Source organism: Camelus dromedarius, chromosome 7 (genome assembly GCF_036321535.1).
Source record: "Camelus dromedarius isolate mCamDro1 chromosome 7, mCamDro1.pat, whole genome shotgun sequence".
Classification (NCBI taxonomy): Eukaryota; Metazoa; Chordata; class Mammalia; order Artiodactyla; family Camelidae; genus Camelus; species Camelus dromedarius.
In genome coordinates, this window is record NC_087442.1 from 19473546 (window position 1) to 19497159 (window position 23614).

General features: G+C 40.9%; 1 protein-coding gene across 16 annotated transcripts in view; it reads left to right on the top strand.

Moving 5' to 3' along the window:
* Positions 1 to 23614, top strand: part of LOC116154070 (uncharacterized) — a 199116-nt gene that overhangs the window by 96091 nt on the left and 79411 nt on the right. For 10 of the 16 annotated variants that reach the window (XR_010381599.1, XR_010381591.1, XR_010381595.1 and 7 more), the window contains one exon: positions 2931 to 2984. Coding sequence is in view for 6 of the 16 variants with exons in the window: in XM_064487359.1 (XP_064343429.1) it covers positions 2931 to 2984 (54 nt within the window). In the remaining 10 variants the exon portion in view is untranslated. Of the gene's footprint in view, positions 1 to 2930; positions 22446 to 23614 lie in introns of those variants that run through there. The other 6 variants (XR_010381596.1, XM_064487356.1, XM_064487357.1 and 3 more) reach the window with 5 other exon arrangements.

The window sequence follows — 23614 nt, forward strand, 5'->3', positions numbered from 1 at the left end:
CTTCTCAGTAAAGCTTTCCTTGACCACCCTATTTAAAATTTAACGCCCCTCCCCACGACATACTTTGTATTTTACAGGTGTGCCTCATTTTTATTGTGCTTTGCTTTATTGTGCCGTACTTCTCTGTGCTTTGCAGATACTGTGTTTTTACGAATTGAAGGTATGTGGCAATTCTGTGTTGTCAGATGATGGTTAGCATTTTTTAGCAATAAGTTATTTTTAAATTAAAATATGTATTTTTTGACATAATGTTACGGCACTGGAAGACTACAGTATAGTGTAAACATAACTTTTCTATGCACTGGGAAGCCAGAAAATGCGTGTGACTTACTTTATTGTGCTGGTGGTCTGGACCCAAACCCGCAGTGGCTCAGAGATAGGCCTGTACTTAATGTATCTTCATTGTTTGCCTCCTAGAATATTACCTCCTTGAGAAGTAAAGGTTTTGTCTTGTTCATGTGTAGTCCACAGCACCTGGACCATGCCTGGCTTATTCGAGGTGCACACTGTTTGTTGAATGCATGAGTGAAGTTGGCCCTCTCCAATCCCGTGACTAGATATGAGTTTAGAGTCAAGGATATTGGGAGACATCTTCCTACCAATTTTGTTCTCATTCTTATTACATAAGAGGACTGAAATGTTAGGAGAACATCTTTAAAATGTTAACCACAGCTGTGAGCCATTTAAAACGTTCTACGCAGTGAGTTAGGAGATTCCAGTTAGTTGTTGATTTGTAAGGCAAATGGGAGGATAACACAGTCAGTACACACCAGGTCTCCTGTGTGCCAAGCAGGCATGCCCTGGGGGCAGGAGGAGGTGCAGTGCACGGGGCTTCCTTCAGGCAGCTTCACCTTTGCTTGCTGTCGGCCCCTTGGTCATGACAGCATCCCGCAGCAAACTCAGAGCCTTCTGTGCCCCGCTCCGAAGACCACTGCTTTGGGAATGTGTGCGCATGCGTGCGTGCATTTTTGTTTTCCAGCGTTGTCTCATCAAGGGCTTCCTTTGGCCGCGATTTATGTTTTCCTTTTTGTTTATAGCGTCTCTTAGTAACCCAGTGCCACAAGTCCTTTCTGCAGAGTTGCTACGCAAATGTATCTTGAACTTTGTGCCATTTCTCTTTTAGTATCTTAAGATTTATTTTGGCCACAGAAGTCTAGGAAACAATAAAGTTACAGAAGTGCCTATCTAATTATTGGCACCCCATGGGTCAGAGGCCACATGAGGGAGGGCGGAGCCCATTCAGTGGAGCCATATGGTCTGCCTGGCAGAATCATCCCTGTTTTGGTGATGGGTACAGGAGATTCTCTAATGGCCCAAAGTCATCGTGCATTCAATAAAATATCTCTTTGAGTGTCCACTCTTGTGGAAGGTGCTACTAAAATGAGCAGAGTGTTCACCCTTATGGAGCTTCTCACAGTCTAGTGAGAGAGATGACTATTAATTAAATAATCACAAAAATGTGTAGTTATAAACTGTGGTAAGTACTACAAAGGAGAAGATCAAGATGCTATGGGAGCTTAAAATAAAGGAATTTGTCTTAGTCTGGGGGTCACAAGACGTGTGAGTGAGGATCTGCAGGTCCTAGACAGCTGCGTGTGCTTTGAGTGGAAGGGCTGAGCTTGTGCGTTAACTTGCAGGTGAAGGAAACGAGGTGTGTAAAATCTGAGGCATTGAGGGATCTGTGCATCCAGAGAGTAAAAGGAGATCAGTGAGGCTGAAGTGTGAATGTGACAGGGAGGGTGAGCACGGAGGATGCTGGAGGGGTGAGCAGGGCCAGAGCAAGGCCTGAGAGTCCACACCCGGATACTTAATCAGAAGACCCAAGCAGAGCATTCAAGGAGTGGAAGTAGGTCTGGGCCATGACCTGTTTTCTATTTTCAAATGTTTACTCTGGACACTTGGTGGATCATGGACTGGAAGGGAGGAAGTGGAAGCTGGGAAAACAGCAGGAAGCGTTTTGTGTTTTGTCTAGGAGAATGATGTTAGCAGCTTGGACGAGGATGGTGGGAGTGGAGGAGACAGGAGAACATGTGTCTGGAGCCGAGAATATTGGAGGCCGTTAGCATCTGGATTGTGATTGCTCTGACATGCTCACTCAGCAGTCTTCTGCTTATTTGCCTTGATCTTTAACCTGCCTTATATATGGGATTTCAGGAAATTGGTCAAGCAAGATGGAGCAAGTGTCCAGGCTGTCTGACCATCATATTTTCCACTGGAAACGAATACATAGGCTTTGTGGTTTATGTATCAATCTCTTACGGTCTTTGTTGGCTTGAATTAGTATTGATAAACAAGACAATTCCTGGAACCTTAGTGACATAGACTTTTGGAGCCAGCAGAGTGAGGGACAGAACCTAGACAGTTGTGAATTCCTGGAGGTAAATGTCACCTGGTGGAGACTCTCTGAACAGCTACCTTTCCTAGGCAGCACCCTCTTTTTTTGATGAATGCTTTTCCATTACTATGTTTTTTTAATTTTAAATAAATCTATAATGGCTATATTCACCAATTGTTTCTATTTTTAGGATAGCAGTTGTTTTCACCCAGTGGGGAAAGGTGCTGCCACTGAGAAAAGAGTTTCAGAGGGAATGTAGTTTGAAAGGCATATTAAATGTGGACGGATTCAGACTCAAGGAGAATCTTAGTCTACATTGTTTGCCTATGCATCCACCTTTTTATTATGCCATGTTGATTTCTTTTGAAGTCATAAAATATTTGTTTTCCAAATCTCCTATTTTCGATACGTATAGTAGTATTGTCTTAATAATTCCATTCAGGAACTCAGTAAAAATTTAGGTAGCTGAGATAATTGACTAAGTTTAATGAAACCCTTCTGGTACTCTCAAGTCTGGAAGATGTCAGACAATGATATAAAACATATGGGTGCATTTGTGGCTACTCACTAACAGTATTTTTCTCTTCTTTTGCAGGAGAAAGTGGAAAAAACAGGTACTTTTAATGGAACAGAATAAACCACTGAACAGGTAACTGAAATTATTAGGGGTTGCGTGCACATTAATTAAACAAGTTAATGTTTATGAAGTCCTTAGAAGTTTACCTGACACGTAGTAAATACAACATAAGTGTTTGCTATCATTAAGTTCCTTTAAATGTACCTGAGCCCAAAACAAACCAGTCATACAGCCAAAAACTACCCAACAAAAACAAACCCTTTTGCTCCTAAAGCAAGTGTGAGCATCACTGGTAAGTTCTGACATGCTCTCTGTGTGATCTGTTGATAGTGGCCTGAGAAACTTAATTTCTTAATCTTTGAGCACCCTTAAGTATTTGGCTACCCATTCATTTTTGTTTTTTAGCACTCATTCATGATGACATATATATAAGCGTCATATCAATTTCAATTTTGAAACAAAACAAGCTTCTTTAAAATTCTTGAAGATTTACTTCCTTTTCATTTGAGGAAATGGCTTAGTTTCCAGGTAGCCACTGAAATGACCTGTGGATAGTTAGTAAAGGTGGAGAGGGTGGGGTTAAGACCAGCACTCATGTTTTCTGGTGATGCCAGTTATTACTCGGAATAAGAACTTTCAAACTATTGACTCTTCCTAGGCACTAACTTCACGTCATAAAACTGTCGGTATTACTAAGACCTAGTGACACATTCAGTGGACATTGATACGGGGCGTGTTATGTGCCAAGAACTGTGCGGGGCCTTGAGATGGCAGGGCTGAACATGTCGCCTGATTCCTTACCTTCACTGTTCTTAATGGGACTACAGAATGATAATTTAGTGAAGTACTGAACAAGCCAGGACCCATTCAGAACTTCTGGAAATGATAATTCACTCTTCTAAGATAGTTAAGAACTTAAGTTTTAAATGGTGTAGGTTTGCAGCTTGATTTGTTAGATGAGAGAGATACATTTGGTGCTGGTTTAAGTCTAGTACTGGAAAAACAAGAAGCTAAAATCTATTGCTTATCCGTTTTAAACCCCTAATCATAAAATACCATAGTGACTTCTGTGCAATGCTAGCAAAATTCTTGTTGATTTCGGAGGCAAGTTTATTTATAAAGTAATCATAATTATATACATCTAAGTCTACTCAGTATGTACAACGAATTTTGATGGTTGCAATGTGCAAAATGGTTCTTTTAAACAAAGATAAACCAATATTCACCTGTCTTTGAGGAATATTTCTAATGTTTATAGGCAATAAATGAGACAGCATAGCCTAGTTTTGTGTTAAAAAGATCTCATTTGAGTGGTCATAGAAGTTTTCTAAATATTTTGTACTGAAGCCGAGCCAAAGTTCATTTGGTTCTTTGAGTATGTTCTAATTTTAGTAATGATTAATGAAGCCTTTCTGTACAATTACAAATATAGCATATTTGGCAAAAACTTAGCCTGATATTATAGTATAGTATTATAATGCTTAACCAAGTATTATAGATGAACACATTCCTATATTTTACAATTACTTCAAATGCCATATAACACAATTTGGATTGCTTCGTTTCTTGTAGTACCTAGGGTTTGAAAATACCATGAGAAGAGAATGTAGCAGACTTTGACAGCTAAGTAGATGTTAAGGTGTATTTGTCAAAATCCTTTGAAAAAATCATTATCTAGGATTTCGTTTTGATTCCTCTTTCTTTCTTTTTTCTTTCTTTTTTTTTTTTACTTTATAAGGCAATTTTAATTGAATCATAAAGTACTTTTTCCCATTAAGTAAACAGAACATGCACAATAATAAAATTCTCTGATGTTTTCTTCTTAGTCTTGAGTTAAGGGACACCGACTCCTTCCTGGACATTTGTCTGTTCCTCTGTTCTTCCTTCTTTTACTTACTAATTTCTTTGAAGATTAATTAAATCAGTGCAGTATTCTACAGCCACGTGCATTTATAGCATTTGGGTTAGGACACAGTTAATGCACCGTCTTTGCCTGGAGGCGGCCCTGGAGAGGTGCAGGTGATGCGGTGGTACTTCTCTGGCAGTCAGACTCTCCCAGCTCCCACATCATGTTGCTGTCACGGCTGAGACTGCTCTAACCTTGACCTTGTATTTACCATTACAGCTGGTTCTTTTCATTCCTTTCCATTCTCTTTCCTCTTGCCTTTTGAGACATCTACTACTTGTTCTTACACCTCTCTGATTATTTCTTCCAAGGGTCCTGATTAGCGACCCTAGAGCTTTGGTGCGAGTCCTGGGTCTTCCCTCTGTCCTGCTCCATTCCTGGCTGTGAACTTGCAGCATTAGCACAGCATAGGCAGGGGCAGGTGCTTGGCAAGCAGTGTGAGAGAGGGTTCAAATAAATACTTCAAAACTACTTGACTTGAGTCTCTACTTTTTGAAAAAATTAAAAAACCATAAAAAGGCTTTAACTGGAATGTTTGTTGTTATTGTTATTTGGAAGGAATTCTAAGAGTGAATTCTAGTTCTTCCTAGCCTGCTCTTGTTTACCTCTGGTAACACAGTGCATGCCTGGAAGCCAGTAGAAAAACAGCAGAATGTGTCCGTCAGTCCCTTTGCTTTGAGAGTATTAACAGAAGTGGTACCTGAACCCTCACCCCCGCCACGGCTCCATTCATAGGCATTTGTCTCCCCCGCCCCATTTTGGAAGGTCAACCACAAATTATAGGACAAGATTGTACAGCTTCAGGAAATGGCAGAAATGAAAAGGATATTACTGATGGTTCAAGGGGACAAATTATGACAGAAATCTCGACAGTGTTTGGGAACATAAAATACTTGTGAGTTTAATAACCCCAAACAAGAATAACATGTATTTTTTAAAGTATTTCATACTTGTCCAATTTTTCTGGCTGTTTCCCTTCATTCATTTTCGGTGAGAGGAGACTGAAGTGAAAATAGAAACTATTATTAGTCCTTTTTTTACGGCACCTGGATTGATTGTGAAAAGTGTGAGAAGTCACATCAGGCAGCCAAGCACTTCTTTTAAAAGCGTGGGTAAAAGGAAAAGAAGACGGCAAAAGTAAACAGCGCGCTGTGAGATAGTGCATTACGGGGTTGCTTGCTAGTTTTGATTTCAGAGCTTAACAGCACGAAAGTCGAAGTATTCACGTCGTCATGAAATAAGGGACGTGGAGTGCTTGGTTCAGTGTAGTGCTCAGGATGCGCGGCTGTTGTTGCTGTGAACAGAGATACTCAATGGCATTCTTAAGAAATTCTTTTAGTCGTGTTTCGTATCGTTCCGGATGGATTTGTTTTGACCTGTCCTGTTTTCTGTGTTATAATTTATACGGCAAAGGAAGCAGTGAGGTTAATAGCATTTATTGAGTATTTCCTTTGTGCTGAGCATTGGGTGAAGAGAGTCAGGGTAGATAACTGTCCTCATCCCAGTTTTACAGGACGTGTCTGATAAGAAGATTCTCGTCAATAGGTGGCAGAGACCACAGTCTCCCCAAAACCAAATGCTAGTTGTCTTTAAATAATCTTGCAACAATATTTAAAGGTTTGAAAAGCTTCTGGCTTTACATTGTTGATTAGCAGTGATAGCCATGCAAGGAAAATACTTCTTATTAAAAGAGGAGATTTTAACAGAATAAAAAAATAACTCAGTTTTTCCTGAGTTCATAGCATTACTTTAATCTTCTTGATGTTAAAGATTTTCAAGTAAGTATTTGCAATTTGCAGTCTACCGTTTAGTCCTTTTGGTAGAATTAGCGTAATATTTAAAAGGTTTTTGAGGTAATATTCCCTTTTAAAGTATGTGTAATCAATGTGCTTCATATATTTCCTTAATATTTGCTGCTTTCAGTTGTACATGATACATCCTGCTATTTCAGTAGGAAATGGATCTTTTAGGCAGAGAGATTCCAAAAGATTTCAGTATTTTGAATATGTCTTAAGTCAATAATTGGAAGAAAATAAATCTAGTACCTCTGATTGAAGGGGCAAATAAATGTATATCCATAATCAATTTTCAGTTTACCACCTCAGTGGAAGGGAACATTAACATGGGTAATCAGAAGTTTTCAGCAACCAACTCAGCCAGCTTTTTTGGTTAAACAAAGAAATAAAGGCTTGCTTCTCTTAAAAAGTTTTCTTTTTGTGGCAACTTGCTTTTTTGTTCACTTTTGCTTTGGGTTCTATGTTTTCTGGTGCACAGCAGCCAGCAGTGGATTTGGAAATGGCTCAATATGTATTTGTGAAAGAGAGGGATACCCCCATATATTTTAAAATACATTATAAATGTTGTGAAAAGTTAGAATTAATACATGATTTTTATTATGAACTTTATTACATTTCCGTAGTATTACAATTCATTTGCCTATTCTTAAAGCTATAAATGTCCAGGATACATCAGGTTAACACTTGAATCTGTCTTAACAAGCCCTCCTGTCTACCATCCCCCACTATTTCCATTTTTTTTTAAAGGTGGAATTAGTATAGAATGAAGATCAAAGATATTTGAAAGGGAAAAATAAGTCACAAAATAATAAATTTAAGCATTTGAATTTGGCACTGAAAAGAAGGTTAGAGGACATTTACTTTAAACGTTTAAACTTACAGAGAAGGAGACTGAGTTTCTGAGAGCTTATGGGACTTGAGTGAGGACACAGAGCTATTAAAGGGCAGAACCAACCCTGACAGGTGGATAGCACTTCTGCAGCCAGAACTTGTAGTTTTTTTCAGCTTCATTGAGGTATAATTGACAAATGATGTTATAAAGTGTTTAAAATGTACAACATGATGATTGATAAACCTACATGATGAAAGGATTCCCCTCACTTTAATAATTTTCAAAAATTAATATTAAGCCTCAGTCTGTTTTGTGTTTTGCTCTTTGTTTTTTAGACACACGACCTGGAAAGTGTGCGTCTTAGCAAAAGGTAGTGGAAAGCAAAGCCCACTCATACCAGGTGCACCGTTTTTTCCACTCGGCTACCCTGGGGGCAGCCTGCTGGGTGCAGAGAGGAAAGGAAGAGGCCCGGTCTTCACCTCAGTGAGAATGAAGGTTTTATGGGATAATTTTTAAACGTGGAACCACTTCCTTTTCTAACAATAGTTGCTCCCTGAGAAGTTCCCCGTGTCTCTCAGCTGCATGTACCCCTGTCCAACGCAGAGAACAATACCCCACATCCCTGTGTTCTAGGGGGCCTCTGGCAGATCCCCTCAATAAACACTCCTGTCTAGAATATTAGCGTCCACATGATTTTTTAGAAAAGCAGTTCTCGTGTTGTCCATTAACTTAGTAGTGCGCTGAGCTTGCTGCGGCCCCAGCTTTACGTTTGACTTCCTTCCCCAACCCCATAAATCGTTCGGCTTCACAATTTAAAAAATCTGATTCTCAGAAGCAGGTACTGCTTTCATCTGGATGAGACCAGATAAATGCTCTTGGTTCCAAGTACACTTCATGAAACAGGGTAGACAGGGCAGGAAAATAAGCATCATCACCAAAAAAAACCCCCATGTGTAATACCACTAGTAAAAAGTGTTATGTTTGTAAAGTGCAGACCTTACCACTCTTTTATCCAAAAGTATATCTTTCTTAGAAGCTGATTGACTGGGTTGGTAGATACTTGAATCATCTTTTTTTTTTAACTACTGAAAATGTACCCTCTAACCCATGTGAAAAGTATTGGTTTTAGACACTGTGAATACTTGGTAGAAGTAAACAGTTTACTCTGACCTGGAAAAACAGGAACCTAAATATACCTAAAAATAACCTAAAAATTATGGTAAATAGTAAAATCATATTTCTAGCTTCTAGTATGACATTGACACGGGCATATACACAGTTACTGTTCAGTTAGAAATTTTATTTTGGCAGCACTCCACCTTATATACATTTTTTAAAAAGAATGTTAAGCCATTGCCTTACTTTTGATGGACTCCTTGGAAGAATGTATGTGTAACAGAGTGTGGTGAAACACTGTGTCACATGTACTTAAGGCTCAGATTTTGTCTTAGTTACCTGAGTATTTCATTGCACTTTGAAGGAATCCTGAATTGTTCTAATAATTTAATCCTCCACATCACAATGTACGATGCTTCATTATGCATTAGTTTCTATAATTTTTAAACTTGAAAGATAATTATGTTTGTTTTGCCACAAGGCGCTTTCATGAGAACACTTTCAAATTGTGTAGCCAGGTGTAGTTGTCGGGCAAAGAAAGACTTACCTGTTTCCTTTTTGTTCCAGGATTCATTGGCACTGGCTGTTTTAATTCAGATTATATAAGAGGAGGAATAGTACTTTGTTCTTTCAATATGTGGAAGCTCGGCGTTTAAACAGCCCTGTATTAGTTCTTAGGTAACTAGGAAAGGTAACCGTGCTACCAAGAATAGTGCTGATTTTTACTTAATCATCTTACTGTATAACCTGAAGATGACGGTGGGAAGATTGGAGGAAAAGAAATCTTTGGTACATAGTTCTTTCGCATTTTTCTGGAATACAGTGGTTCACTTTTGCCACAGTGTGTATTACACTTGTGATTTCTTTAGATCCTATTTGAAACCAATGAGGAAAGTAACACAAGTGGGTACAGAGAAAGGGGGGGTACCCCTGTGAGCACTGTATCACCCAGACTCTCAGTGACCACTGAGCTGCAGGAGTCATTGGTTTGTGGAGATAGATGTGGAAGATGTGTCAGAAATGATTGGCTAATATAAAAGTTTAAGTTCATTCTCAGCACCTGAGAATGAATTCTTTTAAACTTTTAAATAAAAGGGGGTTAGATTCATTACAGAAAAGTATTCTTAATGTGTTTTCTAAGGAGGGGAGAAGGGATGGAACTGATTTGCTGGGAAGCGTGCTGAGAAAGCGTCCAGGGTATCAACGTGTAAAAGAGGGGAACTGTCTCTGGCGTAGACTGTGGCTCGTCCTTTAGTAGCAGGAGAAATGAGGATAGACAGCAGAGCCTGGGCGTTGGTGTCAAGGGTGTAAATTTGCCCTTGGGTTCCAGTTTCCCTCGTGTGCGTGTTGCCGCCTTCCTCCGCAGTGCTGGTCTGGCTCTCCATTATGGATGACTGTGCCATTAACTGCTGAGGAAACGATACATTAAGAGTAAAGACTCTGGATCTTCCTGGGTTCAGATACCAGCTTTGCCTCTGAGGCAACTGACTTAATTTCTCAATTTCTTCATTTGTAAAACATGGATAATATTAGTGTTTGCCTTTATGGGGTTCTTGAGAGGCTCAGATGAGTTAATGGCAAGTGAAGTCATTACACTCTCAGGCACACAGTAAGCACTCAGTATCTGTTAGTTATTATTATAGTATGTGACCCTATTTAATTTTTTTAAAAATAATTCCATCCTCTCTCCATAACCCATGTAGAGAGAATAGACATTTAACTGGATGAATGAGTGAATAGTGATTTGCACGGTGTCTTTAGAATTATTGATTGATCGGTAATGTAAATGCATCTTGGTTTGTGGGTACATTTCTAAGATAAGGCCATGTAAGCACAGCACTGATTAAATTACAGCCACGCATGCTCCTCCCACCTCATCTCAGACATGGTCCTTAATCTTCTTTCTAATAAACCATTTTTTTTCCTGGGACTCAGGGAAAGGATTGTGTTTTACATCCTGAAAAAGAACACACAACACACACATAAATGAAACAGTTACTTTATGGAACAATAGTTGTCCTAAATGCAGAGAGTCTTGTTTTCTGTTTTATTCTCTTGTTTCATTTTTGTAAAAGCACTGCTTGCTGTGCATTGAAATTATTTCACAACCCACTAATGAACCACCCTACAGTTTGAAAAACACCATGTTAAACCAGTTTGCCTCTTGTCCAGAACTAAAGTGAGTATACCTTTGATTATAACCAGTGTTCCTTTCCTTTTCATTCTCTTTCCTAACTTCCCTTGATGGTGGAACTGGGATTCAGCAGCTTTAAACACATACACACACACACTCACACACACTCTTAAATGCCACCAACCTATTTAATAAGGCCAGAGTTCGTGTGGTCATTTAAAGGGATTTTAAATATTACTACATTTCAGATTCACTTTTAGTACATTTGTAATATTAAAAATGAATAAAGCTCATATCACTATAAGATAGGATCCAATAATCATTTTCAGGAAACAGTCTAAGATTTAGGTATTATAATAGTAACAAATTTTTCAGATTGTGATACCTGACTTCCCCTCTGCCTCACTCCTCAGTTAAATAAGGCGATAAGAGTGCCATGCAGAAAAGTGCCTTTGTTGGTAGATCAGAACTCTGGACAGCTTTGGTATCCTGAGCTTGTCCGTAGACTTCAGTGTGTTCCTTCTTTGGCCAGCACCGTTTGTTGGGGACACTTACTGCCTAGAGCTGTTCATGCTCTGTGACCATGAAGCTGAGCCCTGATTCTGTTCTCATCAACTGAGTCACCAGCCAAACCAAATAACAACTTCTTTAAAAAGCTGACAACCAAATCCTGACCAAGTTTACCACACAAGACCTTCCCAGATTATAAACACTTGATCTACACACATTCCAGTCCCACACACCACCAGTCGCTTGCCTTTGGTCAGCCTCCCACACCCCCTGCTCCACACAGCTGGCTTCTGTGCTGGCTTCAGTGCTGTGTCTAATCCAACCCCTTTTCCATCGAACTGGTAGAACTCTGAATATTAAACATTCTCTCCTTTTCCTGCCCTCCTCCCCCTTTCAGGTTGTAGTCTTTGTTAATTCCATATATACTTCTTTACCATATTTTCCCTGTATTTCAAGTCAATCCTTTTTTCTGAGCTTTCTTTCTCTCTTCCCTCTTTGTTCAGTTTTGGAGAGCCCCTAGTGGTGCTCGTCACAGCTGGTAAGTTAAGAGTAGGAATGCGATTATTATCAAGAGAAAAGAACACGGTATGTTTGGAGGTAAAGTAAGGCATAATAACCAGTGTCATCCACTTTCAGATCTCTTAGGTATCTTAGTCTGGTCCACTCTCTTCTGATTATACCTTCTTACACATCTGGGTATAGAAAAATAAAAATCATTTTTAGTTTATTTTATTCCTTATGTCATTGTTAGCACTGCAACAATTACAATATACATTTCATCTCAGATACATAGTGTTGTACTACAGATACGTTATGAGTGAAATAAGCTTTTGTGGAAAGACCTCTGGGTACAAACTGTCATTAGTATCATTCCTAAGGGAAAAGTGGCACCGGTTCTAACCCACCTGCATAAGTACATTTGGGGGATGTAACCAGGTACTTGAGGTCTACTTAATCATTATTTCTCTTAACCACGCTTCTGTTCATGGAAAAAAAGATTGGCTATCTTAAAATCATCTATGTACTACTAGAGTGCCTCCACAGTTAGTTTCAATAATAAATTAAAATGGAAATCATAGAAAAATTCAGAGTCTTCTGAAACTAAGAATATGCATAAGTAAGGATTTTGAAATGACAGATCGCTTTGATCACTTCTACGTTTATGACACTGTCTCGTACACAGAGTTCACTACTTTTAAACAGTATATTTATTCTGAGGGACAGCTGAATGCAGAGTGTTGAGGCCTTTCCCTGATTCAAGTTGGTGGTCCCATGTGACCCAGGACAGCCCCTTCACTCTGTCCGTTTTCTCACATGTACACTTGAAGAGTGATGGCTTTGGCTGGTGAAACATATTATCTGTCTTAAGAGTGGGAAACAGCAGTCAGAAAAATGTTTAAAAAGAAAAGGCTATTAGATTTTCCTGTTAGCAGAATTTTAGAAGTACTGGGTCTTCATGAAGTCATTTCAGTCTTCGTCCTCTGCTGACCTGGTGTTATATCTTTTTAAATAATGATTATTTAATAACCCTTTAAATTCATTCCTCATTTATAATCTCAGGGTAATATCTCTTTTTGGCTTGAGTTTTAGTATGTAGTCTGAAACTTACTGTACCATAGATGGGAAGCTAAAGGCCGCTGGTAAGTGTGAAGTCATGGCAAGGGGTCTTGTACGTCATGAGGATGTTCTTATTCATCTAAAATGCATTATCTTTTGACAATCACAAAACAATTTTGTGTTTATAAAATGACCTTGAACGTGCAGATATGGTAAGGGTATTGTTGCCAAAGAGATACAAATAGAGATTATAATTTTTCTATTAGGGTCCACGTATGTAACAGAATTCCTAAGCTTAATATAGTCAGCAGCATTTGAAATAGGACTTGGCATGACTTTTAAAAAAATTTGTTTATGCCCAACTTTGAGACACGAAAACATACATAGAAAACATGATAAAGTATAAATTTTAAAAAATCATCAAGATCTGAGGAAAGATAAAACAGAGCCCTTGGGTTTTGGCAGCGTTGCCTCAGTAGCCACCCTGGGGATGAGATGAGTAAGCGGGCCCATCAGGAGGGCCTTTGCATCCTGTAGCCCACCACATCAACCAAAGACGCCCCGCTTTCATTTAGGGCCTGTGTTGGGCGCTCATCGAAGACTTCATTGGGTGGAGTAAGGGGGGTTCTAGTGCTAACCTACAGCTTGGGAACAGCAGCCCTGACAGATGCAAATTTTACCTGTTAGACAAAATATCTGGAATACCAAATACGTTAGGCCAGCTCATAGTAAAAAGTTAACTCTATGAGGTCAGCTTCCTTGTAGCCCTGTCTGTGTTGGGATGTCAGAGTGTGTAGTCATCCCGAGACAGAGGGGAGCACTTGGAATACACTGTTTTCGGGGGCAAGGGGAAGGGAGGGATAACTTAGGAATTTGGGAATTGCAGATACAAGCTACTATATATAAAATAAACACCAAGAACCTACAGTATAGCTTAGTATATCAATTTTTGTAATAAACTATAATGAAAAAGAGTATGTATAACTGAGTCACTATGCTATACACCAGAAACTAACACAACATTGTAAATCAATTATACTTCAATGAAATAAATAAATAAATAAATACACTATTTTTTAGGTTGGGCTCCCCTCATCCAAAAGTTTTTCTTAGGAACTCTGTGCATATTGGAGGAAAAGATAAAACTCTTTTATCTTTTTATTAAAGTAAAACATAATTTTCATACTTGTTGGTGATGTTCAAATAACATCTTTCTATACATATTATAACGATGAGCCCCCTCCCTGCCTGCCCCACCACCTGCCCAGCACTTTGGGCTGAAGCGAACTGACTGGTTAAAATGGAGAACAGATGATGGAAAACAACTTTGAGTTTTCTGAAACTTCACACACTCTTACCTTGGATAAAGGAACCAAGACCAAGAAATATGGAAAAATTACATCATTTTAAACACATTTCTGACAGTGCTTCTCAGATTCCTTTTAGAAAGTCTTTTATGTTCAGAGGATAATGTGGGTGGAGGTGGGCACACAGGGCCAATGTGAAATCTTAGGTAGAGAAATCTTAGGTAGAGAAATCTTAGGTAGAGAATGCGTTGTTGGCAGGTGCCTGCTGTTCGACGTGGACTCTGAGTTGGGGTGTTTATACCCTTCTGAAGAAGGGGGTTTTATTTTTGGTGAGACTTCTATGGCAAAGAAAACGGTCTATAAAGTTCTTGATGTGGTGCCTGCAACATGGTAAGCAGTCCATACACATTAGCGTCCTCTCTGCTCATCTTCCTCCTCTGGTTTTTACCAGCATGCTTTTTGTTTTCCATCTTGTAATATAATGTTCGTATTCAACCTTGAGTACTGAGTTTTTCCAGCTTCTGCGGCTTGAGCTTTTGTCTCCAGTGGAGACAGTGATGCGGATGGGGAAGAGAGGCCAGGTGAACCCAGACAGGCTCTCCTTTTCCCTGGAGTTGAAGCCTCAGGACTGAGGCAGTGTTAGCATCCTTATTGCTCCTGATCTCAGCAGGAGTCAGACAAAATAACTGAATGAAAAGAGAAGATGGCAGCGGCTGTACTTAACTGTTCAGTTCCACTGACAAGAAAAAACATCCACCAAGTTTAAAGTATTTTAAGAAAAACCTCAAATACTTGTTTAACATGCAGATTCCTGGGCTACACCTCAGAGATTCTGAGTCAACCTTAGGTCGTTCTGATGCACGGGGTCTATGAACTGCATGTTGAAAACCCCTAATTCCAAGAAGATCAATTACACCATTGCTCCATTATTCTGGGTTTTTAATTTCTTGGTCGATCATCAGTATAGCATAAAGATTACATTTCTTTTGAGAATCTTTACCACTCCTTGGTAATTCTGAGCCTCAAACCATGGCTCAGAATTCTTGGCTTAAAAATATGTGTACTGTGCCCATACTTCTGTATAACTCTCAGGCAGTCATGTAACAGAAAGACTTTGGCAGTGGCGTGAGATTTATTTGCAAATTGCAGTGTCGACATAATTCTTTCTTCATTCACATTGCCTGGTGAGGGAGTCCTATCTCACTGTGGTTTGTCCTCCCCGTGGTTTCCGTAGTGTTAGGGAGAATGCTACAGAAAAACGAACCCTGTCTAGTTTTGACTCACTCAGATGTGGTGTGTCTTTCGTCTTTCGTCTTTCGTCTTTATGAGATGGAATATGAGAGGCATGCCCCAAAGGTGGCAAATCAGACTTCCACACGCGTTGCCTTCACTTAGCCAATAGCTTGCTCAGAACGTGTATATTATGATGTGCAGTTTCATTCATCAAGGGGATTTTGGGCTCCAGCAGCAAATATCCTCGAGTCTTGGGTGACTCCTGGACTTTGGGCTTTGAACTGACTCCTCCATAGACGCAAGAAGGGGCATCTGGCTGTGAGAAGAATGAATGGGAATCGAGGTAAGGAGAAATTAGAGAAATCATTCCCTTTCTTTTCCTTTGGGTAGATTTGAGATTTTAGAAAAATTAGTTCTCTGTTTGAGAAGAACTCGGAACTATTTGTCGTGAGTTTTTCCCTCTGCTTTATGTATTACCCTGTGTATCATCATCCCTTTGATGTGAAATCCACCCTCGTCAAAATGTAGTTTCATTTTCAAATATTTAAGTATAGGATTCCGTTTTTCTTTCTGTGCCTGAAATTTTTAAAAAGAAATATCTATAGTTGCTAAGATACTAATTACACATGGGTTCCTCGTTCAGAACTGAAGTCTTGTATATTTTAGGAAGGACGCTTTAAAAGTTGGGTAGAGAAAGATTGGTGTTTGCATTTGATTTATGAAACAGTGATGTTACAAGTGTGTCCGACTTTTTCCGATATTAAAGGTCAGATTTTTGAGACATGCTACTTAATTTGTTCTGAGGAAGGAGCTCTGAGGTCTCTCCCCCTGCTGCTCCTCCAGGTTTTCTGCTGGGGGGACCAGCTCTGTCTCTCCTAAGGCAGGGGGTTCAGTCTGTGTACATTCAGTGCCGTGGCATTTTTCTTGAAGAAGTGACTAAGGCTTCTTGGATGAATTCTCTCTTTGAAAGAGGTGGTAGGATTGCATCAGAAAGGCATTTACAGTAAATGGCTCCCCCTCCTTCCTGTAATGACCACAAATGAAAGAATGCATTAATTCTTGTTTTGAGGAAATAAGAGTTGTAGAGTGCTATAAAAAAACTCCCTTGTCATCATTAATTAACTGGATTTGAATGTTAAAAAATTTTACAATCAGAATGACTTCATGCTATCTAAATAAATGTCACAGAGATACAGCTTTTTACTCTGTATTCTACATGAAGTAACCAATTATCTTGAATTCAAAAAGAGGAAATAATGTTGAATATGGCTATAGTTAATGGCATAAACCTAAACTAATTTCCTCGGAGTCATCTTCCATGTTACATTGATGCCCTTCTAAGGTATGTTGCTGACTTTGTCCTTCAGGATTTGATTCTTTCTCGTGGACCACGGAGGCTGGAAGTAAACTCCCATAGGTCATCACCCAGGAGTTCTCATGGGAACAGTGCCGCCCCCTGGAGGGCATAGTAGAAATTTGGGGTGATGTTGAGCTCTACAATGAAGGGTGCTGAAAGGGTGGGAGTCAGATTTTAAACGTCCCACAGTGGAAAAGACAAAGAATTGTCCTGTGTCCCACACACATTTCAACTATCCTCTTGGGTATTTATGTAGTGAAAGTTAATTTATAATTATCCGAGTCTAGACCTAAATTCATTTTACATAAAAACACAAAGATAACTTTCATGCACTTTTAATAAAACAATATACTCAGTTTCATTCTGTGGTCCAGCTATATACCTCTCCTTTTTGGTTTTCTTGTACTTTCAATATGGAAAACATGATTTGACTTCTCTTTACCCAGGTTTCTTCTTTTAAGTAAGTGAAAAGCATTTACTTCATTTCATAGTTAATTGGATCTGAAAATTACTTGCATATTGAAATATGTAGTATTGTTATAGATTGCTTTTTCTTCTTGTTTCTCCTTTACGTTAACATTTACAGTGTTATGATGATGTTTTTAAAATTATGTGTATACTGGTTAATACTTATCAATGAATTTTATCTCAGAATAGTAAATAGGGCATTACAGAATATTTTGGTTATAAAAAGAAGGCTTTGAGACTGGTGGGGGTTTGAGCCGGGAAGAACAGCATGCAAATCACCCAGATGGGAGGGACGTTTATCTTCTATGTGAAGTTCTCCAGGGAAGATTTCACATGTACTCATTAATATGTTTTAATATCTTGAAGTCTTCACATTAAGCTAGTTCTTATTAGTACTGTCCAGGAGTCTTCATTATGTCACTCTAAAAGCACAGCCTTTAGTTTCTCCCTGTAGGAAAGGACAGTTTTGGAGAGGTCATCCAAAGCTAGCAGAGGAGTTAAAAACAGACTCAGATTTTCTTGAAACAGTGGGGCATTGTGGCACTGTCTCCTTCCCATGACTATGTTCGACATGTGCTGTTTTAAACTTCCAACTGTGCAGTACATACAGCACATCTTAGGTAAGGAATTGTCTGTGTCTCAGGACTACATCATCAGAGTCAGGGTACCCAGGCACGTGCACACAGTGTTCACTGATACTTGTTTTTTAGGGGCCTTATTTGTAATTCCATAGACATTTTTCCCTTGGACTGTTATTTCTTGTCCATGTTTTGATTGTTGTTTGTTTTTATGTGGATGTAATTATTGTTTCTCAGGTATTTTTAGGGACACTAATAAGAGTTGTTTGGGGGGTTCTTTATAAAGTATCTTCACTCTTTGGAATTTTCTGTTTTCTTCTAGGGTCTTTTTGTTGTTTATCTTGATTTTCCACTTTCATGTTGTAGACTTTCTTTAAATACACATTTGTCCCTGACTGTTCGTTCGTGTGAAGGTGAGGTGGCCTTACTGCCGCCAGGGCTCTGTCTGTGTGGGCGCGTCTTACCCCCGACAGCTTCCCTTCGGTGGCACTGAGCCAGCCCTCGTGTTGGAGAGTTGCTAAGTGTCAGAGTGATGAAGAGGGCTTGAATTCGGGGTTCTCAGAACCACACTAGCTGTTTAGCTCTCACCAGACATTGTGTTTAATTTCCTAAGAGAATCATTTCCCTTTTAAGTTTTGGTTCTTGCCTGGGGGCCTGTAAGGTTTGTTGTTTCTCATAAGGCTAGGAATTCGGCCTGGAAGTAACAGTTGTTGACAGTTAGACTTGAGCTAATCTTCTCCTTTCTACCCTTTTTGTCCTTCCTGGCCCCTCTTGTGCTTTTCCTGAGTCTGGAGTCTCTTCGAGGTTTCGCTGGGTCAGTCAGTCACGTCCGCCCTCAGCAGCAACCCTCTTAGACGGTCTCCGGGGCCGTCAGCTGCCTCTGCTCTGCTCCACCAGTCAGTCTTCCTCATCGATTCTATGGCTTCCAGGTTCTCGTTGGAATCTCTCAGGTCCACGGTAGTCTTTTAACTGTGGTGGGTGTATATACTTCCTTGTAACTGCAATGGGACTTTTCATGCACCCTGACCACCATTTTGAAGTGGTGTCTGGGTTCAGGCTTGACAACAGAGCTCCACAGCAGAGATTTACTGCACACAGTTCTGGAGGCTGGCGTGTAGACAGCCGTCTCCTCGCGGTGCCCTCACGTGGTAGAAGGGGCGGGGAACTCTCTGGGGTCTCGTTCATAGGAGCACTCACCCCATTCCTGATGGCTCAGCTTTCACCAGCACCTCACAAAAGCCCCATCTCCTCATATTGTCAGATTAAAATTTCAACCTGTGAATTTGGGTTGGGGGGACAGAAACAGTCAGTCTGAAGCAAATGAGAAGCCCTTTAATTTGTCGATTTCTCAGAAGTCCATCTGAAGAATTAAATCAGAAAGGCATTTAGCCAGGGAGAAGTTTATTTGAGGGCACAGTAACTATAGTGGGTATTGGGGTTTGGAGACCAACTGTCAGAACACGTTGACTGGGAAGAAACAATGAGCTGACGTTGCTGTACAAAGATTTACACTTTGCAGCCACGCAGGCGTCTACAGTCACTTGTCACAGAACGCCCTGCGATGCTCTTCTAGCTTTGTTGCTGGAAGGAAAGATGGATCTTGTAAAACATCCAACTTAGTCATTAAAAAAAAAATCTATAAAAGTAGTGGTAGTTGTTCCTGGTCTTTAATACAAATGTGCATATGCATAAGTATTTTAACTTCTTTTCTCCCTTCCCATTTCCTTTGTGAAAAAAACCTCCAAATTCTTATTGATCATCCTTTTCTTATATTTGTTGCATAGTTCCTGAAAATGTATAGTAGATACCATGAAGATGGGAAAAAAATCAGATGGTCACTAATTAGTCCTCTAACTTCCTCACACAAGGGGTATCTGTCCATTTGTATCTCAGAAGAAATTCTGAATTGTTTTTTTTCTGATCTTCTTGTTCCCTCATTTTACTTGGAAAAAGTAGCTCTTTTTCCCTGCGAAAAACCCCCGGGGATCTTCCCCAGAGGTCTTCCACAGTTGCCCCAACATGATTGAACCTAACGTAGAATCTTCTCGGGCCTCTCCCGATCTCCAGAATGACATTGGGAGCCCAGATCTGTCTCTAGAATGTGCAAAGTAGTACTGTTGTTGCATGTTAATTATTCTTTGCGTAAATAGGAGTAATTGAGGGTAATGAAGACTCTCTGGAATCTGACCTCTGTGTTCTGTAAGTAGCTCACCACTTTGGAGCCTTCTGGAGAGTTCCAGGTCAAAGAGCAGGCCCTCTGAGGCCAGGCCCCTGAAAGCAGACGTGGAGAGTGCTGCAACGACCTGCGCTCTGCGGATGCGAGCTCCCAGAACATGCTTGTCATCTTATTTTCCGTATTGGCCAGAGCAAATATCATCAGCCTTTTCCAGGTTCCTTTCTGTCCAAATCCTCCTTTTCCCTTTTACTCCCCATAATCTGCTGGAGGTGAGGAATGTGTTGAATGCGGCTTGCCAGGTGTCTACTGGAGAATGATGGGCCTGAGAAGGATATGTTGACTAAGAATTTAGAGCACTCCCATGCTCGTCCTGGGACCTGGCATATGGGTTGACTGCTACTATTGGATGATGGGGAAACCAGCAAGTTTTATCTTTTCCTCTGGAGGAAATACCTTGTATGGACGGTCCCAAAGAAGTGAGACAGCCTTGGTGAAATGCTGTGATGTTAAGTATACTCGTGTGACCAAACGCCAGTTAACGTACAGGACATTTCTTCACCTAGGTTTCTTCATGCCCCATCCAGTCACCCTCCACCCCGCTGGCATACGCTTTCTGATTTCTATCACTGTAGGATACTTCTTCCTGTTCTGGAACTTCATCTTAATGGAATCTCAGATCATTTACTTTTTTCATATCTGGTTTCCTTCACACAGCAGTTTTATGTTCATATGTCATTCATTCTTCCTTTATTGCTGGGCAGTATTCTGTTGTATGAATGGACCCAATCCTGTGACCCATCCTTCCGGTGCTGAGTGTTCGGATTGTTTTCACCTTTTGTCTGTTATGCATATTAAGCTACTGAAATGAGTTCTCTCTCTCTCATACTCATCCCTTTTTGTATTTGAACTTGATTGCTAGGCCATACAGTAGGTGTATGTTTACCCTTGTAAGACACTTCCAAGCAGTTTTCCAAAGTAGTTGTACCGTTTTATACTCCAGCCAGCAGTGGATGAGGGTTCCAGGTGCTCCAATTCCTTCTTAACAGTTGTGTATTCTTGGTTTTTCTAATTTTAGCCTTCATGCTGGATAGCAGGTGGTATCTTTTTGTGGTTTTTTAATTTCCATTTCCTTGATGACTAACATGTTCTTATTGGCCTGGGTCAGTGAGCACTGTGGAACTGTTCGCAAGTAGTAACATTTTTTACTTTTATAATAAAAATCCAGAAGAAAAAGAAATCTTTTTTAAAAGAAGAAATTAAAAAGCAAAAGTCTATCACTGTCCTGTGGTTTAGATACCTCACTATTCGTAGCAGACTCTGCAGTTGGTTGAACTGGTCAGATTTCACTGTTAATTCCCATTCTCTCCCCAAAAGATGCAGAATTAAAGGCTTTTCTTTTGAGCTCCTTGGGAGATCTATGCCCTGAAAATATAACAGATGCTTCATATTAACTTCTAGAATAACTTCTGTTGCTACAAAAATATTTTATGAGGGAAGATTCTTTGAGCTCCCATCTTACTCTCCTCCTACTCTGCTCTGAGCTCAAGTCAGACACCAGAGCCACTCACTGGAAATACCACCTCCCCTCGCCTGTGTTTGGACTTGTACTGTTGTGCTCAGCTTTTGGCCCCCGTTTTTGCTTTCTCTAGCAATTTTCTGGCCAGAGCAGGAGCTAGAGCTGAGTCTGGGAGTGATGACAGCGATGGATCTGTTTGCCGACCTGCGCTTCCCCCTGCAGCTCTGGAAGGAGGGACGTGTGCGACCCTCACTGTAATCCGTGCCACGTTAGCAAGACTGACGGTACCCGAAGGCAAAATCCAGCTCAGAACAAACACGAAGGTTGTCAATGTGCTATTAATGGTGTTGAAATATGATGTTTTGGTTATGCCTACAAACCGAGTTTGACTGTAGACTGAAGTGTGAGCTTTTCACGCACTGCCTGTCAGGCGATGGCTGTGGTAGTCTGTATGAAGAAGCGTCTGTCTTTGTGGTACCATGACGTGGTTAAGCCGTACGGAAGATCGATGTTACTACAGCTGACTCAGCTGGTCTTCCTGTGTTGAAGATGGGCTCCTTGTGAGGTCTGCTCTGTGTCATTGGGCTTTCCTTTATGTTCTCAGTGTTGCTGGGTGAATGCCACTGAGGCACAGAGCGGGGCATGATTGACGTCCGGGAGGTGACCTTCTGCTGAGTGGGAGTTCCCTCCCTGCCATCCGTCCAGGGCCTCTCTCACCTCCCAGCAGCTCCTGCACATTCCTGGCTCTCACTCCTCACTCTCTGTAGCTGCCACCCCCCTGGGCACGAGAAAACAGGCACCAAGAGGTGAGCTCACTCAGGTTCCGGTCCTAATCAACACACTTCATTTGCACCCGCCCCATTTTCTCTGCCTCCTGTTTCAATGGTGAAGCCCTTCCCTGTATCTAAGACTCTGGACCTCATCCCCTCTCACTTCCACAGAGACTTTCTCTCCTTGACCTGCCATTTGCCATTGACTTTATTCTACAAGCATGTAACCTGCTCAAGTCTTACCAACTAAAAAAAAAAAAAAAAAAAAAAACCAAAACGCACACACGCACCAGCCTCCAGTACTGCCTTCCCTTTTGGTTGCTTCTCCAGTCACTTCTCCCTCCAGGGCCAAACTTCTTGGAAGGATTGTGTGTGTTTGCTGCCTCCATTTCTTCACCCCTGCCCCTCCTCCAGCTGCTCCAGTGTGGCTTTTGCTCCTGTGACCAAACTGATGCTGCTCTGGCGAAAGCCAGTGGTCACCGTTCCATTCTTCTGTTGCCTTGTTTCTCAGAGACATTTAGATTCATGACTCCCAAGACCTGTCTGTGGTGATGGTGTTTGAGGTCCTCTCCTTTCTGGCCTCCAGGACCCTGCCCTGCCCCTCAGTCTTCTTCTCCTCCTTGCCCTTTGCACACTCTTTCTGTCCATCTCTAAGCTCCATACTTTGTATTCGAATACCAGCTGGACATTCCCACTTTGATATCTTGCTAGGGCCTCGTAGCCAAGAGATTCCAAACAGATCAAGAGACCTGAGCCTGAAACCTGTGACTTACTGACCCTTCTCTCTCCTCATCTTCCAAATCTACAATGAAACCACATCTGATAAAAATTCCCCATATGGACCGTTCTCAGACCCATCTACTCTGCCTCCAGTGTGCTCTTCTAGGTTACTGTCACCTTTGACGTAAATTACTGCATTTTTAGCGTCCTCCCTCCCTGCTACTGGCGCTCCTCCCCAGTCCATCATCCTGACTGCATTCAGACTGATGTGTCTAAAAAGCATCCTCATCATGTCACTTCTCTGCTTCAGCTGTCACCCCTTTCTGTGATACCCTGTACCCAACGTGATCGGAGCCCCTGTGGGGTGTGTGCTCTCACCCTGTGCATAAACAAGTCACCAAACACTAGAACTCAGAGGGAGATGGAGAAGAGTTATTTCCCACTCCACGAAGCAGAAAATGAAAATCCCAACAGGACATCACTCATCGCTGCCCTTCAAGGTTCCTGATCATGGGCTTCATACCCCTCCCACCCCTCCCAGCCTTCCCCCACTCCCCTGTTGGTGCATCCCAGCCCCAGCTGCTCCCACCTGTCCTCCTTCTACTCCATTTGCCTCCCACCCCCCATCTTCAGAGCAGCTCAGCTCTTTGCTGAATGTTCTGATCCTTAAGTTTCACCCCTGGCTTGTCTTAGTTTGGGTTCCCCTCAAAGCGGATTTTGAACAAG